This window comes from Taeniopygia guttata, chromosome 1, assembly GCF_048771995.1.
Source record: "Taeniopygia guttata chromosome 1, bTaeGut7.mat, whole genome shotgun sequence".
Classification (NCBI taxonomy): domain Eukaryota; kingdom Metazoa; phylum Chordata; class Aves; order Passeriformes; family Estrildidae; genus Taeniopygia; species Taeniopygia guttata.
The window spans coordinates 108136736-108156007 of NC_133024.1; the positions used below are offsets into that span (position 1 = coordinate 108136736).

Below are 19272 nucleotides of genomic sequence, written 5' to 3' on the forward strand. Positions count from 1 at the left end.
AATCACTTGGTTGCTAATATTAAGAGTCAACAGTACAACAAAGTGCCTGGGATATCCATGACAGGGAGCAAAAGACAGAAGCATTTTTCAGTTACTTACAATGTAGTACTGGGGAAGGCGGGTGAGTTTGATGAACAGTTTGTGTTTGGAAAGGTTTCCCACTGGGTGGCTGGCATAATTAGCTAGTTGAAGAGTTTCACTGCTCACTGTAGGCAGATGTTTTATAGACTGTTTGCAGCGCTGCTGTCCAAGCCAGAACCTTGCATGGAAATAAAGGTATTAGTACCATGAAACTGGTTTTATGATTCTAATACACTGCAGTGTAGAGCATTAGTGTCAAATTAAGAGTCAGTCATATTCTAAGCCAATATCTATCACTGCAGCACAAGTTAAATAAAGAAAAACCACATAGAAAATTTCATTACTTTTTATTTTCTTATCACTATCTTTACATCTTGTCTTCAGCTTAACAGACAGCTGTTAGTTCAAGATGAAAAGCCCTGAAATTATTTGCTGAATAAATTTTTATATACTACAATATGAAATTACAAACATTATAAAACACAGAAGGAAAGCATTTTAAAAATGTAGATTGCAGTTATTTGACAGTCTGGAATCTTCAATTACGTTTTGGTATAGAAAGAAAAATCTTTGCTCCCATATGCTGCTAAGCAATACAGTAAAAAAAAAAAAGTCACTGAAGCTGGATGTCACTCTAAGCTATGTTATAAACAAACTCATTCATCTGAGTAAGATTGGAGATGAAGAGCTACATGCAATACACCAAATTTATACTCGTGTTTGGAATTAAACTTTGTCCCACTCCAACAGATTTTGCCTATAGTGGCAAGGCCAGTGAGGTAAGTTAGGCTTGAAAGGGGCTCTGAAATGCATGGCTTGGGTATTCAGACAAAATTCCACTGACAACAGCAGTGGGAAGTGCGGCTGCTCAGCACCTCTCCATCACAACACACCACATTTATTGTCACAGATACATGTCACATACAGCTGTCCTAAAAGACATTCTGTGGACTGCTGAGCTTCCTCAGAAACTGCAGCACTACCCAAGCCATTATCTCAAGTACATTATTTATAACAAAGGGAGGTTGATTAGTTTCTCCAGGGTGCCAGTGCTTCATGCATCATCAAGCTTCTTTTAGAAGCAGAATTCCTCAAATAGAGATTTCACCCTGCAATTAACTCAGAGCACTGGGAATTTCCAAAAGGACAGAGCAGGTGGAACTCAGTTCTCATGCAGATGCAAACTGTTTTTGTATTATTTGCTACAACCTCTTATGAGAGCCAAATGTATCTTGTGCTTAAATCTCAGAGCTTTATGGAATGAAGATTAGAGACTTAAACCAGCAAGGGCTGAAGTGCTAGAAGATAAACAGATATTATTTAAATCATCCTAGGCCACTTCCTGGTTTTTCTTCTGTATTGTGAGAAGTGAGATCATTCGTGTTGAGAAACAAGCAGAGTTCAGCTGTAGAAACAGAGTGGAATAAAGGACATAGAAGATAAAAATGAACAGAAAAAAGAGATTCTCAGGAAGCAAGTGGTGTGCTACTTAGAAGTGAACAGACTTCAAGAAAAGTGGGCATACAGCAATGCATAAGGCTACATATAAGGGGGAAAATTAAAGCAGGACTATGGAATCAATTCCAAACAAAACCAGACTTTCCTTCACTGCTTATGGCAAATACTCAAGGTTGCTTGTAACAGTGAGAAACCCCTATAACCCCTACTGTGGTAAAACACAAAGCCATGCAAGTGTCCTCATCCGGAACACAAATGCAAACTAAATGAATTGTACAAGTCACTCACTTGAGCTGCTGAAGCCAAGGAATGATTCGCTTCATATCATCATTAACAGACTTCTCTATGTCATCGAGTGTCAGCTGATCTGCAAGAACATCAGGTGGGAGAATGGTCTTAGCACCAGTCCTTCAAACAAAACTTCAAACTTACACTGAAAGTGTCTCATCTAGATTATCTCATAATCATATAACAGCCCAGGTTTCGGGCTTCAAAGGGGATCTTCTGGTCCAGCCTTTTGTGGGAAAGAGAACAGAGATGAGATGGTCTAACTGCATCTTGAACATCTCCCAAAAGACTCCACCAAAACTCTCAGGGGGTTGTTAGAAGGATTGTTTGATTTCTCTGTAAAGAATTGCTTTCTCATATTGAGATGAAACTTCTGGTGCAACTTGTAATTGCTGTCCCTTGTACCAAAAGATGATCCGTAATGCTTGTTATTAACTAAATAAACTAAAATAACTTCCTTTCATTTCTCAAGCAATGTGAAACCTGAAGCTAAGACTTGAACAGAAGGTCACATCATACAATTCTCACTCAGGTCCATGTGAAATGATTCCATCCATTAACAGCCAAGCCAGGACTCATGAGTTATAAAGAATATGAACTGCATTGACTCCCAACAATAATTACTCTGTTGTCCTCTTAAAGTAATGTTAACTGAACTGTGACACTTAAACACTAAGATCCTCTTTTCTATTCCTCAACTCCAATACCCAGATTTTGACCAAAGTGTGGGGTTCATTTGCCCACAAAATTTTGCAGATCTGACAGAACTGTTCCCACAAAATTACTTCACAGCATAGAATTCCTGCAAGATATGACACACTTCCTGGTTTTGTGCCTACTTACCAACACCATACAGCATCAGCTGGAACATTCCAGAGTGGAGATCAACAAATACATGCAGGCACTCTGATCGACCACATGGTTCCAAAATTGGAATTACAAGAGTTGGGAGAGCTGTCTCAATGAATGCTAAACAAAAAATGGCATAAATAATTTCACTCAAAATTCAAGCTTATTATTATTCAAGCTTACATTAAAACTCAGCCAATTATAATCAAAAAACCTGTATATTTTTAGAGAAACAAACTTTACTTGAACATTATTATAGTGTTGACATAGAGAGGAATCTGAATATAAGAATTTCTCTGTGACAAACCAATGAAAAAAGGCAGACCAAATTTGAAGATTACTAATCCTCAAATTACTAATCTTTTAACTCACTGCTTCATAATTATCAATCTAAATCCCAAAAGTTTCAACAGCTGTTTAAGTGAAAGCTTTGCTTTCAATTCTGAACACAAGCAACTTTTACAGTAGGTAAATTTTAATCCTTCAAGCCAGACTACAATGTTCTACCAGCTTCATTTATTACACTGCATTTAGATGTATGGGTATTTTACAATTATCAATGCAGAATAATTCAAAGCTAAGTTTTGTTAATTTTGAACATATTTCACTTTAGTTTTTAAAATTTAAATTAATGAAAACAATAAACATAAAGAGAAAAGGAAACCATCCCTAGACACAACTGGAAATGAACCAGAAAAACTTAATTAGAAAACACGTACAATTGTCATTAACATTGTAGCTCTTAAGAATGGCTTTCAGCTCCTGGAGTTTTTGATGAGATCTTGCATGGACACTGTCTATTAGGAGTTTTTCTATTGATAGGTGGTCAATCTGTAAAAAAGAAAGATACTTGAGTAAGCTCATATTTGATGTGCAGAGTTTCTGCATTAGCACACTGGAACAAAGGTACTTAATGAAACAATCACTTCAGAAATAATTTGCTTAGCATTGTGGTGGCCACATTGACTATTAACTTGAGTATTTGGAGCACTATAAAATACAACAAGCTCCCATGAGATTCTATCTGTGCAGCAGGCAGTGGGAGGAGTTTTGAGCTAAGATTAGAAGAAGGTGTAAAAGACATTTCACAAATTATGCTGCTGCCACTCCCTTGCAGACCTACTTGTTCTGGATCAAGACTGGTCCATTTTCAGCTTAGCTTTTTTTCCACGGCCATTGGTAACTAGTTTAAGCTAAAAGACCCTAAACACATAACACCCCAAAGCAACACTTCACTAGGATATGATTGCCCCTACAACACACATGCAGCTGTAACATGAAATCCAACAAGTCCTGCTAACAGGGCAACAATGCAGGGACAGACACTGAGTACGGCCAACCCTACTGAACACAGAAGTATCTAGGGGCTTGCATCTACATTCTGTTGCTCTACCAGTGCTGAAGCTCATGCCACCACTTATTTTCACTGTAACTTACTTGTACAATCTAAATTAAAGCATTTACATTCACATTCATTCACATTCCAGTCACATTATTTACATATTTTGCATAAGCAAAGCTCCAGATTACAGCAAAACCTTTTTTCTAGGTAACCTCACATTGCTTTGAAAGCTATTCAAGCTGAATTAAACTCAAATTTTATTCTAGTGTAGGAGATAAATGCAGAAGGGGTTCATGCACCACAGAATTATACTATATTCAGTGCAAGCTTTTGCATACCAGAATGACCTTCCCCTAAAGAGAAGCTTTCCAAGATAAGGCCTTAAAAATTATGTCTTTATGCACTACAGCATTTCACCTCAGCAGCTGCAATGGGTTAAATCTTCCACACTGAGAAGTGACTGTATGTTCTATAGCTCCATCCAATTTTCTGTAGGTTAATGCAGAGCAACCTGCTCAGACAAACATGTTTGTTTGTGCCACTGTTTTATACAGTATCTTAAACAAACAGAATCCCAGTGTGCCATCTACGTCATTACAGCTGAAATCATTATTCAAACACTACAACAGCACTGTATTTACCACAGCTGATAATTTTTTTAAGCTCAGAGCAAGTACTCATAAAGGGAGACAGCATTAACTGTGATACATCTCAAATTTACAGTGGCCTCATATCTTAATCTACAGGCTGCAGACTTGATTCAGTGAGCTTAGACTGTGTCAGCTGTGGATCTTCAGCAGATGCTGAAGATAAAGAGCATGTTCTTAGATTTACACATAAATACAGCACCTTCACTAAATCAACTCTATATTTAGTAGCTACGTAAGTAAAGGTAGAATACATTTACTATACTACATTTACTATATATATGATGGGCCAAGAGGCTGAAATACAAAGTATGTACAGGAGGTGGAGGATACCATCAGTAGGAAGTTCTGTGAGACAGGTGAAAGATCTGAGCTGGGGAGCTTTTCCCTGTGGAAAAACTGTACTGAAAGTGTGAATACTACACCATTCACTCCAGTTTACTAACTCTCCTAAACCCAAACACTGAAAGAAATAATGACAAATAGACATCCTGATATATCACAGCCACGTTTGCTGAGGGACTTACAGAGGATTTATTATAATATGCAGAATTTTTCTTAACTATCTTTAACCAAGATCTAGAATTATCCCCAGTGAAGCATGATCCAAGTAGGAAGTTGACTGCAGTTACTCATTTTGGATCATTGCAACAATCCCAACTTTAAAATACAGGAATTTGAAAGTTCAGATAAACCATATGATATAATCTGGTTAGTGATAATGTAAAACTAAGTTTCACCTAACACTTGTAACAAACAAACCACATGAGCTCTTCAGCACAAGATTTCCAAATCATAATGTAAGATTTTCTAAAGTGCATAACACTGCTAGGTAGCCAACTCCAGTGATAGGGGGAAGCTGATTTTCAGATGAGCTCCAAGACAGGAAAGGGAAGAACTGTGTCTCTATAAAACATTTCAAACCAAACCCTAATAATAACTGATATGTTGCTGTTGTTTCCCCCCAGCCTCACCATATCTCACAAGGGGTATAATGCACTGTGAAGGAGGTGCAATTTTTAAGATTAAGTCAAGGCCAATAATTTGTAACAACAATTTGAGGTCCTCACATAAACATTACACAACCTACAGCAACTGCTCACAAGAAATCTTAGAAACAGACCCTTAGAGTCAAAGTCGAACAAACAAACTCAAGTGTAAAGCACTTGAGTTTTCGATTCACAAAATTAGATGCCTCCTGCAAAGCAACCTTTACCTTCATGGCTCTTTCCATCAGTTTGGAATCACAGGCTGGCAGTGGAGGCTCATGAGATATTTGTAAGGGTTTTGAGACATCAGTTTCATCAATTTTTATAGTGACCTTATGGACAGATGCAGTCCCTGTTTTCCTGCCAAGTACCTGTTGACTTAAAATAAATAGAATAATTAAACCATGCAACTGGAAGAACAGAAAATATGTTTTTCAGTAGCTAAACCTTGATTCTGTGTGCTCTGGTTAAAAACAGCATTATGTCAGCTGAACTGAAAAAGGCATTTGTTTTAGATGACATTTTAAAGCAGAACTGTTGGTAAACTACAACTACATGAAGAATTCTAGATGACTGCAAATTTGACACAATCAGAAGTGTACTTGGATTGCTTTTTAAATTTGTATAAATACAGTAGAAGCAATAAATACAGTAGAAGTCTGACAGAGATCTAATAAATTTTTAGCTATCTGTGTAAATACAAACTCATTTATAACTGTATCCACTGCTCTTCTGTACATTAATGTGCAAATCACATAACACAAGGACTTAATTACAAGAATTTAGGAGTCTTGCATCAAAAAGAAAGCAGAATTCTGAAAATTATGGCTCAAGCTTGGTAAATACAATCCCTCCTGTTATTTAATGTATTGTTTGTTAACAGTCCTTTTGAAATGAACTTACTTCCAAACAGAGAGTGACAGACATTTCCCTGCATGGTACCGCTCCACTTGCACAAGGTCACCCCAGCGCTCTCGGATCAGCATTAGTGTTTGTGAATGCAAGACTTCCAGCTGAAGAGCCAGGCAGAAGGAGTCTAATGCATGGAGCTAAGGAAATACAAGATGTCCAGGAAGTCTGTGTACTACACAAACCTGTTCCTGTATACTGTATCAACCCTTTTGTTATCTAAGTCATACAAGATGCTGTCTGAAAACACACTAATGTACTAATCCAGAGATAAAGACATATAAACAGCACCCAATATTTCTCAAAGGGGTTTGTTTTTGTGGTTTTCTAAACTCTAGGCTAGGACAGGTTGATAGACAAGAGAGTCACAGCCCAGTTTTACATATTTCTGGTTGTCATAATCTTTTCCTGAAAAGATGATTACTAACAAAGAAATTCCACTCACCCTATAGCTACCTCTAACTCCATCTCCCATGGTCACCCTCAAAAACATGACTCTTTTTGCAGAAAGACTTCCACTGAAATCCATTTCACACTGTCAAGCAATCTGCCCTTTCCAAGTGGAAAATCACTGCACATCCTGTATCTCCTCTCATTATTGACACAGATACAATAGAGTTAACACATTCTCATCAACTGCACTTTACTTGCTCTTGGTAGCAAGAACTTGCAGCTCCCAGAACTTCCAAGTCAGCTCTGTATTTCACCTCCAAAATGAGCTGCTGCTGCACTGACATACCACACAACCTGCTGCCTTGACAATCTCACCTTCACCTTTGCTGATTTAGTGTGTAGAATTTTATTTGACATGCACCTGAGAATTACTGCTTCCAAGGCCATCATTTACTTCAAGGCCACCATAACTACATGTTCAGACATTTTCCCCAAGCTTAGCAGGGAATCCATCTTTCCTGACTTGCAGCTACTAAGAGCAAGGCTACAGCAGACACCTAACTCAGAAGCCCCGTTCAGAAGGATACGTAAGCAGTTGTACATGTCCTGAAGGGGCTTTTCATCAGCAAACAGCCGGGACTGGACCAACTGATGGATGAAGTTGATCTGCATGCTGTGAACCAAGGCTCGACCATCTTTAGCAAAATGAAAAATAAGCCACATTAGCCATCAGGAAAGTAGGTATTTAGAATAATTCACTAAATTGATAATTAAAAATAAAAGAGATTCAACTGTACCGGGTAATTTCCATACCAGATATTATAACAAAACAACAAAATTCTGGCTTACTCTGGAAATGTCAATCATTTTACTACACTGTCACTGTATAGCTTTGTTAAGGTATTAAAAGCCTACAAAGCAAGGTCAAAACAGGACAAGTACATATAACTTCACTCTCTTAAGTGGTGATATGCAGAAAACCCAGCATAAACAAGACTTATACAGTGTCAGACAGGAATATCAGCATAAACAAGACTTATACAGTGTCAGACAGGAATATCATGTTAAAAACAAAGTATAAAGGTTTGAGTTTTTCTTTACCACCAGTTTCCTTGTCTTCAACCAAAATTTCCAGCTTGAGAAGGCGCCAGGGGATGTCAGGGTCATCACCCATCACTGTCAAGGTGGCCTCAAACTCACCCTCAACTCGGAACTTCACACGGCCATTAGCTAAGGAAGACATGAATGTTTTATTTCACTCAGCCTCCTAAGATGCCTGAAAAGTAAGTGTGATAGCTCCTGGCTCCCATACTGGATTACTTCCTGATCATTTTGGCTCTGTTGCTCATGTTTCCGTGCAACTGTGAACATTTTATAGTCTGCAACAGACCCAATGTCAATAAGCAGCACTGAAAGATGTACAAACTGTCCTGAAGCTAACTTGTTAAATCTAATAACTTGTTAACACTTGTGCTCTGTAATACAGAGTAACACTGAGCTGACTACCAGCCTAACCAACAAAACATCCGGCTGAAATATTCCTATTCTTTGCTACTATCAACAATGAATGCTTTCAGCAATACTCAAATGACATTCAGAACATGGATCTCAGCCCAGGCTGAAATCCAGCCCTGAAAACACATCTCACTGCAAAGCATTTATTTAAAATTAGAATATTTTAAATCCATTTTCATGTGAGGAAAATAATTTATATATACACAATAATTTATATATACACAACAAGCAAAGTTTATGCACATTATTTATCTAATTGACATGTATATCCTCACACCTGTGAAAACTGCTATCTGTTTCATAAGGACTTTAAAACTATGCAATCAAGGGCATAAAAGAATGAGAGGCAGAGCAAACAAGTAAGTACAAGTCCTTATTCTGACATGCAGGTCAACCTTCTCAATAATTTAACAAATTACATTATATAACTTTACAATTAAAGACATTTAGCAATGTTCCTGCAAAAAAGTAACCATTTAACCCAGGAAATTTCATTTTCAAGAGCACCCCAGACATGCTCTTAAAACAAACCAAACTCCAAACCAGAAAATAATAGTCATTGAAATGTTTAGCTAACTGAAAACTTAAGAGCTCAGACAAATTACTCATATATACTTCTGTTAAGACAAAAATACCTCTAAAACTGATACTGCAAGCACTCACACAGGGACTACAGAAAACTAGCACTAAGATTCTTCAGGAACATCTTTGACCTAGGTTTGTCAGGAATGGTTTACTAATGGCTAACCTTGTCTTTGTTAAAAGCATGGACTAGGCCCATTCCCACCCTATTCTCTGTGAATCTGCAATAACCTAGTCCAGTTTACAACCATTCTTCGTGTACAGAAGGTTATCTTAACATTTGGGCTAAATAAAAACAGATCTCAAAACAGTTTAAGAGATCTGCACTGTGGTAAGCCACTGAAAAAAAAGGCATGCATAAATATGAACAAATTCTGTGCCTGAACATGAACAACAAAATAGCTTAAAAAAGTAACATTGAGTGACTTGTTTAAACTCAAGTTCAAAGAGTTTCTGCAGAAAGACATAACAGTTCAACTAATTTTAAAATTAAATTAAGATGAAGTAGCCCAAAGACTGTTTCACAAAACATTTGCTGAAAGAACAAGACAATATCTAAAAGAGTTTAGCATTACCTGCACAGGATTTCTTCTTGAAAATAAATAATATTTCAGCAATTTTATCAGTGCTCTCATTTTTCAAACAGGGGAAAAAACATCTATTTTGATGTCATAAAGAGACAGGATCCAGTCTTAATAGATGAAGCATCCTTAATGGTCTCAATCAAGCTATCATTTAACTTTGCTTTAGCATTAAAAAAGCAGTTTTATATCAGCCTGCAATAATGTAGCCTTCAAAAAAATAATTCCAGTTCTTACCTACTGTAAGATTTGCCAGCTGTGGAGGGAGATCTGTAGTCACAAGTCGATGGCGAAGGATCTGGTTTAGCTGATGAAGTGTGGTTTGTTTCTCACTCTTTGTTATTGGGTCAGGAGGGATTATTTTATCCTGTTACAACAAACACAAGCAAGTCTACCTATCTCAAACACTTATAACATTCATAGCAGCAACTGTGAAAACCAGCCAGGCCAGAAGTCTTAAATTTGGTGGAACTAAATAAATGGAGGGAATGCTTTACTAGGAAAGCATAACTTGTTCAAACAGGAAGTGTTCTGCATGAGAAACTGACACTGCAGACTTGGCACTAGGCCTGTATTGAGCTACAGCTCCATCTGCACACAGACAATTAGTTTGATTACTGTGCATTTGATGCTGTACAGGGGATTCCCACACCCCCAGAGATGGCAGTTACTTACCCTAATGCAGGTGGGCAGCCGAGGGTAGGATCCAGTTGTCAGAACATCAATTGCATATGGGATGGCAAAGCTGGGCAGCCGAGCATGAACCAAAGCATCTCGAGCCAGCGATGCCAGACGATCAGCAGTGTCCACAAACAGGATGGCTTGCTGATCTAAGAAACTTGATATCATCTGTAGAGGACAAGGAGTTAAAAAAAAAAAAAAGGCAAATAAAAAAAATGCACAAATCAATAGCCCTTTATATTCATCTGTCACTTCCAATTCAAGCAACTGCATTTACAAAACAAAGAAGGAATGAATATTCTGGCCACTGCTTACATTCACATGCAAGGACACTTAAAATCTACATGCCTTTCCTGCGGCTGTGGGGGATCTGTACAGCTCACAGCTCTTTATCTGCTGATTGCTACTGGAATGCAACCATACTTGTTTGTAATCAGCAGGGGCTTGTTTTTCTGCAGCATTCTGGACTTTATTTTTATTTATCCAAGATCAGGATGAAAGCGATAATAAGAACTAACACACTCAGATCACAATCTTCCCTGTCCTGTTATCTTAACCCAAATCGCTCCTGACATTATGTGCAGACAAGCCTTTCACTTTATGCCACTAATGAGTTTTTGGGAACATGAACTGTTAAAAAACAAGATTATGCAATTTCTAAACAGGAATTTTTTTTTAAATTTCTGTAGTAAGAAGTCAGGGTGCAGCAATATCCCATATCCCTCAGAGCCTGTTTCATGCCAGACTGTGTCTGACTTACCGCACACTTTTCCACCTTCCCAGCATTATTAGCCCACTTGACCAAGGCTAACAAACGAACAAACAGCTGACGAGTGCGACTTGCAAACTGCACTATCTCTATTTTTCTGGAAAAAAATAAATGGCACATTAAGCCAGTGTTCAGATATATAATAAAGATGGAACTTAACTGTGTACCAGTTTAAAAAAAAAAGAGCTGTAATGGTAACTTCTAATTGTGTTAATGCAGGCACCAATAATATGTGGCTTGTTTGATTAAGAGCATAGGGGAAAAAGTCCCTGTTTCAATACCTAACAACATACATGGATTCTAACAAACCATGACTGGGGAAACAAAAAGCATATTCATAGGAATTAATGACTGACTGTAAGAGAAATGATTCCACAGTGAGCTCAACTAAATTATCTTTACACCTTTTATAGGATTTCCCTGAGGCTTAAGATTAAGTTTAAAGTAAGTAACATACCCAAGGATTACAGGACCTGACAGTAACAATATACTTAAATTTGCTACAAATAGATAAACAAATAAATAAACAATACACTAAACAAAATATAATTCTAGCATTTTTACAATATCTTTACACACTATGCTACAATATGGAAATAGGGTGGTGGGGGGAAGACCACAAAAACCCCATCCTTTAACTCTGATTTCCATTCCTGCCTTGCAAAGAACTTACTGACTCCTCCCATCATCTTTGTACAAGACAGTCAAAATGAAGGAGTGCATGCCTGCATGTCTCCAGAGCTATGTTTTGTAAAAGAGAATGCAATAGGGGCACAGGCAGATTTTTATGCTTTATTACAGATCTACATTGAAGATGCATCAGATGAGACACAGATCTACTGTGTAGATCTGTAATACCATACACTCTGAAATATCACTGCATCAACAGTTTATAGAGGTTTTCCTCCCTTTCTATGTGTTCGATTTACTAATTTCACCATGGTTTTCTACTTAGTTTGGAAAAAACCCCAAATGTAAGCTGTTTTCCTGATATGGTTTTCTGAAGTAACAGAAGCGTTTGGACAAAAAGAACATTAATTAGTGCATAAGATATTGGCCTCTACCAAACAGAAGCTGCATCTCCTTCTGATCCCAATTTGTAAAACACAAACTCATAACACAAAAAGAGCCTGATTCTGCTGAGAGGGCTGGTTGTAATGAGGTTAACTCTTTTGGGCAAGCATTATCTGCTTGTAGCAGACGAACATGTAAGGCCAGAAGCACAACTAATACCATCTGGTCCTGTTTCTTCCATTACATACTGTGAACCTCATCCAAGAACTTGGGCATTAAGCCAGTAACGTCTCTGTGTTCTAGAGCACATGTTTTGGAATGGCATTCAGCCTGATATTAAGATTTCAAGTGGTGGACAAGCTGCTATACGTACACACTGCTCTAACAGAAACCACACTATGAAAACAAGATGTTGAGAATTTTGAAAGATTCAGGAAAACTTTATGAGATTTGGAAGATGAGTACATTGAGACTTTAGAAAGCCAGCAATCTCATCTCTCAGACGAACTCCACATATAAGTTGGTAAAATCCAGTAGTTATATCAAACATCTATGGTGAAAGCAGCATGATAGCAGGAAAAATTCAAATTTATGTTCTGTGACTGAAAATAAATTTAAAAAAAACAGCTCCCAAAAAGCACAAAGATTTAATAATGAAAATGATTGACAAATCTAGACAGAGTATTCTGGCAACTGTTCCATTAATACCACTTAAATGAAGTTAGAGAAGACTTGTTACTTTGATTTGGCAGAACCCTGCTTCCAGAACCACCTCCAGCATCCCTGAATGACAACTGCACTGGGAATCTACTTCTCTAATAAAACATAAAGGCCTACAGATTTGCTACAATGCCTTTCATTATAGGTACATGACCTCATGCTGGGTTACACAAAAATAAATATGCAAGGCAGATGAAACTTCAGGAAAGAAGAACAAGAAACAAAAATTAAAAATCTTTCTAATAACCATGTTGCTCGGTGCATTTTTCACCCTTGGTCTTTACTGCTAAATTTGGATTTCAGGTTTAAGATCCTTCAGTCTAATGGCCGAGTCTGGGGAGTAAAGCATTAGCTACAGTAGAATTAAATCAAGTTAAGGACCACTTAAAGGAGCTTGACATAAAAAAGTCCATTGGGGTAGATGGGTTGCATCCAAGGATTCTGAGGGAGCTGATCCATGCCACGGTAAAGTTGCTCTCTATCATTTTCAAAACCAACAATGATCAAAGGCTTTGATGACAGCAAAAAGGCAAACACCATGTCTTTCTTCAGCAAGGCAAAGAAGGATCATGGGACCTATAGGTCACTTGGCCTAAGTTCAGTTAAGAAAAAATTTCATAGGACAAATCTTTCTCTAAGCTATGTCCTGCTACATACCAAGCATAAAAATAGTCTGGAAACAATCATCAGAAATTTGCCAAGGGCAAACCACCAAAAAAATCAACAAGTTGCCTTCTATAGCATGAACTGCTCTGTGATCAAGGGGAGACCAGAAGATGGATTTACATTTGCAGGAAACACGTGGAATACAAGGATGGGCTGGGAAAGCTGAATTTGCTCCTGCTTAAGAAGAAAAGGCTGTAGCAAGATCCTACTGACATCTTCAAGTATCTAAAGGGGTATTGTAGGGAAGATGGAACCAGACATTTCTCAAAAGTGTGAAAGACCAAAGTACAACAGCTACAAACTAAACCAGTGAAAAACTAGCTAGATGTGAGGAAAACAAACAAACACAGTGATGTGGCCAAAGACTGAAGTAGGTCACCAGAAAAAGACAACAATACTGTGCAAAACTCAAGTCTCCATCACCAAGAAGAAAGCCCCTGGATTTCCCCTGAAACTCAGCACTATTAATTTTCCACCACAGTACTAATGTTTTTTTAATCCAACTACTTTCGTGTAAAAGTTATTTATTCCTACAATCGATAACTAATAAATGACCCTGAAAAAAAAGCACTATATTATACTATGATGCATAATTTCCCTTCAGTTTTTCTTACCCCAGCACCTTTTAAATAGGTATTGTAGTACAGTAGTTATAGTTTATGTGAACTTTATTAGAGGGTAGATGTTTCATGTAACCAGGCTCTAGCTCCAAGAAACAGCTTGAAGCCCAACTACAGAATCCATCAGCGTCTCAAAGCTACAGAAAATACAGATAATTAAGCCATATTCCTACAGATAAGCTCCTCCAAGAACTGGAAATCCATTTCACTAAGAAGAGTTCTCAGTCAATGCTAACAAGGATGTCAACATTTAATTTCGTAGGACATTCTTTGTACATTGACGGCTGCTTCATTTTCTTTTCTCTAATCCATTAGGATTTTTTTTGCCCCACACTCATGTGCCCAACAAAGTAGAATCCAACTTGACCTAGAAGTGCTAAATGTCTAGATGGAAAAAGCCTACCCATGAGCTCTGCACCCACGACAGAAGTAATTTCTTCAGTAAATACTGTGATAATTTAAAACCCAAACTAAACCAAATCAAAACCCACTGTTTCTCTTAATAAAATACTATGCAGAATGAAAAGGGGTACAAGTAACCATTCCAGGTTATGATTCCACGAAAATGGGATTAATTCCACATGTTATGAGAGCTTTGGAATGTTTGAGATAACAATTAATGATCACCCTGATACACAGAATTCATTATTAAGATTCTTAGAAATATCATAGCTTCTATATCTCTCTAAAGAAATTTAAGTCAATTAACATGTCAACACAAATAACGGGAACAAATTCTGACAAATTGCGTAATATTTATTAAGAGAAACAGAAAAGTAAATGGATTTGTTTCATCTCAGCAGGTCTGGTCTCTTACACATCTGTTCTGTTCTCTTACACATTTGCTCTCTAATAATTTTCACACTTCAAAACCACATAGAACAGGAGCACAAAACAGTGTTCATGATAAGAAAGACCAGGTAACATGGAAAAACAGAAAAGAGGTTTTTACCTTGTTGTCATTGTTGAACTGCTTCTTCTGAACAAAACATTTCTTTATCACACTAAAATCCACTTAAATTCTAAAGTTCCCTTTCACATCAGCTTTACTGTCAGTTCATTGCTTCAAGATTCATGAAGAGAAAAATACCCTTAACAGAGTTCATCTACTATAATAGCAACAAAAAAAAGCCAAAAGACCTACAAACACAAACACCAACAAAACCCAATATTGTCGTTGATGCTAAAAAAATCTTGAAACTATGTAGGCACAGCAAGACAGACAAAGCTTATTTTCTTGCATAAAATCTAAACTTAGGTGGAAAAATTTTTATTTAAACAACAGTATAGCAATATTAACATCCTAAACAAGTTCTGTATTTTAACATTTATTACAGATTCTCTTATCATAACTCACCTTTCCATATCAGTCTTTCTTGGTAATCTATATGAAAGAAGGGGGAAAAAAAGAGATGTATTATATATCATTCTGTTACATTCCAGACAGAAATTTTGTTAGACACCTTCAGTTGCAGAAACTTCTACACAACTACAAAGTATACAAAAAATAGTACCATGGATTACCTGTCACTACTCTGTACCAGACAAAGCGGAACTGGTCAAATTAACTGAAAACTTTGACGAAGGCTGCTGAGATCAATTACTCTACACATGCCATAAACATACAGGAACGACTTCCTGACTGATATTTTGGGAGTTTTTTCCACAGCGAACTAAAACTCTAAAATTCCTTGTCCTTTCCAGAGTTGGAACCTTCTTTAACTCACATCAGGCAAACTTCTGCTTGCACCTTTACTAGACATGTACAAGAGCTATACCTATCTTTTCCCATTTGTTCTGTATGTCACTTCTTGAAACACATCTTCCCCACAAGAACCTCTATGGTTAAACAAAGTAAGAGGGAAACAGGTTTATTCAGAGCCCAAATGCTTTCAGGAAAGTTTTTCTTGGCCCAAAAACATCCCTTTGTTTTGCCACTTCAAATGCAGCAACATCAGCACAGCAAATCATTAAGTAAATGTAAATAACTTATTTCCCAAAAATAATCAAATGGTATTTTAAAAACTACAGAGGTAAGTCAAGGAGTTGCAGCATCTGAAAATATCTCAGTTTCAGACATTCTAATTTCACATATTTTGATATCAGTACCAGCACTCCAAAAATTGGGGTTTTTTGGCTGTCACTTGGGGGCAAAGTTAAGCATTTAAGCAGCCAATCTGCAGCTGCTCTCAGTTCTCAGAGTCATTTTCTCTGCTTAGGACAGATCTCTCAGCAGCCTTCGCTGTGCCCCTGGACACAGCCTGATGCAGAAACCAACCTGCCTGCACAGGCATCTGCCCGGGTAGGAGGGTGGGCAAGGATATTTATGAGAGCAGGAGAACAGGGAATGGGTTCAAATGGAAAAAGAGTAAGTTTAGGCTAGATATCAGGAAAAAATTCTTCCCTGTTCGGCTGGTGAGGGACTGGCACAGGCTGCCCAGAGATGCTGTGGATGCCCCATCCCTGGCAGGGCTCGGGATCAGGCTGGATGGGGCTCCCAACAACCTGGTGGAGTGGAAGGTGTCCCTGCCCATGGCAGGGGGTTGGAACTGGGTGATCTTTATGGTTCCTTCAAAACCAAACCATTTTATGAATGGGAAACCGCGTCCACCTCCCCCCACTCCAGCCCCGGATGAGCTCCGGGACAGATCCCTGGCGAGGCCTCCCATCCTCCCGGGATGCTGCGAGGCGGCGCGGCCAGCCGGGCACGGAGCGATGCGCGGCACTCACAGGTCGGCCAGCACGGTGAGCTCGGCGTAGGTGCGGTGCAGGAGGAACTCGATGAGGGTGCTGAGGCGGTAGCCGGGGCTGGCGGCGGCTGTCACGGCGCCGGGGGCCGGCGGGGCCGGGGCTGACGCGGGGCCGGCCGGCACCAGCTGGGCGCTCTCCAGCTGCACCGGCGCCATGGCGGCGGCGGCGGCGGCGGCGCCTCGGCCCCGGGCAGGAGCCGCTCGGCAGCCCGGGAACGGCTCCCGGCGGTGCCGGCAGCGCGCCCGGCGCGCCCCGCACGGACGGAGCGGGGAAGGGGCGGCGGGAGCGGGGCGGCTCCGCAGCGCTCACAGCCCGCCGGGCGCAGGGGCCGCCGCCATCACGGGGCACGGAACCGGAAGCGAACGGGGAAGGGGAACCGTTCCGGGAAGCGCGGGCGGGGCGGGGGCGGTGGGACACGGGCAGGGAGGCAGGGACACAGGGACACGGACAGGGAGGCAGGGACTGAGGGACGCGGACACAGAGGCAGGGACACAGGGACACGGGCACAGGGACACGGGCAGGGAGGCAGGGGCACAGGGACACGGGCAGGGACACAGGGACACGGACACAGGGACACGGGCAGGGAGGCAGGGACTGAGGGACACGGACACGGGGACACGGGCAGGGAGGCAGGGACACGGACACAGGGACACGGGCAGGGAGGCAGGGACTGAGGGACAGGGACACAGGGACACGGGCAGGGAGGCAGGGACACAGGGATACGGGCACAGGGACACGGGCAGGGAGGCAGGGACACGGGGACATGGACACGGGGACACGGGCAGGGAGGCAGGGACACGGGGACACGGGCAGGGAGGCAGGGACACAGGGACACGGACACAGGGACACGGGCAGGGAGGCAGGGACTGAGGGACACGGACAGGGAGGCAGGGACTGAGGGACACGGGCACAGGGACACGGGCAGGGAGGCAGGGACTGAGGGACGCGGACAGGGAGGCAGGGACTGAGGGACACGGACACAGGGACACGGGAACAGGGACACGGGCAGGGACACAGGGACTGAGGGACACGGACACGGGGACACGGACACAGGGACACACAGACACACGGGGGATGGTGCTGCCCCTGTGCCACAGGACCGGGGGATCCCGGGATGGGTCAGGCTGGAAGGGACCACAGTGCGCCATCGGGTCCCACCTCCCTGTTCAAGCGAGGCCATCCCACAGCACATGGCACAGGACTGTGTCCAGATGTGTCTGGAGTATCTCCAGTGAGGGAGACTCCATGCCTTCTCTGGACAATCAGTTCAGTGCTCGGTCACTGCACAGTGAAGGAATTCTTCCTCATGTTCAGGTGGAACTTTGTGCATCAATCTGCCTGTTGCCTCTTGTCCCACCGCCCTACGGAGCAGAGGCTGGTCCATCCCCTGACCCTGCAGACACTGGCAGACAGGGATGAGGCCCCTCTCTGCCCTCTCTTCTCGGGGCTGGACAGGCCCAGCTCCCTCAGCCTTTCCTCACTGAGATGCTCCAGTCCCTCCATCACCTCTGTCACCCTCCACTGGACCCGCTCCAGCTCCAAGTCTGTCCTGTCCCGAGGAGCCCAGAGCTGGGCACAGCACTCCAGGTGATCCTCAGGGCTCAGCAGAGGGGCAGGATCCTCCCTGCCCCCGTATCTGCTGATGTTACTGAAGTCCGGGGTGAAGGGAACCAGATTATAGACTTGGTGCCTCAAAAGTGCCTTTGATGTGGCTCTTGGGGCTGTCAAGGACCAGTGGGCTCTGCTGGACACCAGGCTGGCCAGTCCTTTCCTAACAACTCAGGGAGTGCAGGACATTTGAGAGCCATCCAGATGAGAAGCACTCATCATCCTTTGAGGTCATTGTTAAAGAGGGCAAAGGGAGCCATGAGCAGCAGAGCATCCAGTGGGATTCAGGGATAAACACAAAGCACTGAGAACTTTTTCATATTTCTGTCTTACAGATCAACAGCAGTGCTGGAGGGAGGGAGAGGGGAGGTCTGTAAACAGCTGAAGATTGATGTCTGGTGTACTGGTTACCAAAGGGGACTGTGTAGGGAAACTATAAATCCTGGGTGTTTTCTGTCATAATTCAGTCAAGTGTTAAATCATAAATTCTTGCCTTATGATTACAGAGAAATCCCTGAAATAAACACAATAAACACTCAAACTCCTCCAAGTTTAATAAAAAGGAGAGGTCCTGGTTTTTTGTATGATGTGTAGACTTTAAAAAAAAAAGTCTCCTCTTACACATATCTTTCCAGGAAAGTTAAATAGTAAAGGAAACATTTTTCAACCTGGGAACTGTGTTATCAATTTAATAACAACAATAGCAATCCTATTCCTACCCGTCCAGGTAGGAAGGGCAGTATTGCTGCAGCTGAGAGCCATGTGAGGTTTGTGGGCTGCTTCAGTCACAGTAAGATGAACCTTTCAGC

General features: G+C 40.9%; 1 protein-coding gene across 2 annotated transcripts in view; it reads right to left on the bottom strand.

Annotated features, from left to right (window-relative positions):
* MED14 (mediator complex subunit 14) overlaps positions 1–17218 on the bottom strand; it is a 34550-nt gene extending 17332 nt beyond the window's left edge. For both annotated transcript variants that reach the window (XM_072935090.1, XM_030282771.4), the window contains exons 1-13: positions 16835–17218; positions 15462–15488; positions 11076–11181; positions 10310–10483; positions 9872–10001; positions 8058–8186; positions 7544–7651; positions 6558–6690; positions 5882–6032; positions 3396–3507; positions 2671–2796; positions 1828–1906; positions 100–259 (exon numbers count right to left, since the gene is read on the bottom strand). In XM_072935090.1, coding sequence (XP_072791191.1) covers positions 100–259; positions 1828–1906; positions 2671–2796; positions 3396–3507; positions 5882–6032; positions 6558–6690; positions 7544–7651; positions 8058–8186; positions 9872–10001; positions 10310–10483; positions 11076–11181; positions 15462–15488; positions 16835–17010 — 1611 coding nt within the window. In that variant the 5' untranslated portion in view covers positions 17011–17218. The remainder of the gene's footprint in view (positions 1–99; positions 260–1827; positions 1907–2670; positions 2797–3395; positions 3508–5881; positions 6033–6557; positions 6691–7543; positions 7652–8057; positions 8187–9871; positions 10002–10309; positions 10484–11075; positions 11182–15461; positions 15489–16834) is intronic.
* Positions 17219–19272: the final 2054 nt, after the last annotated feature.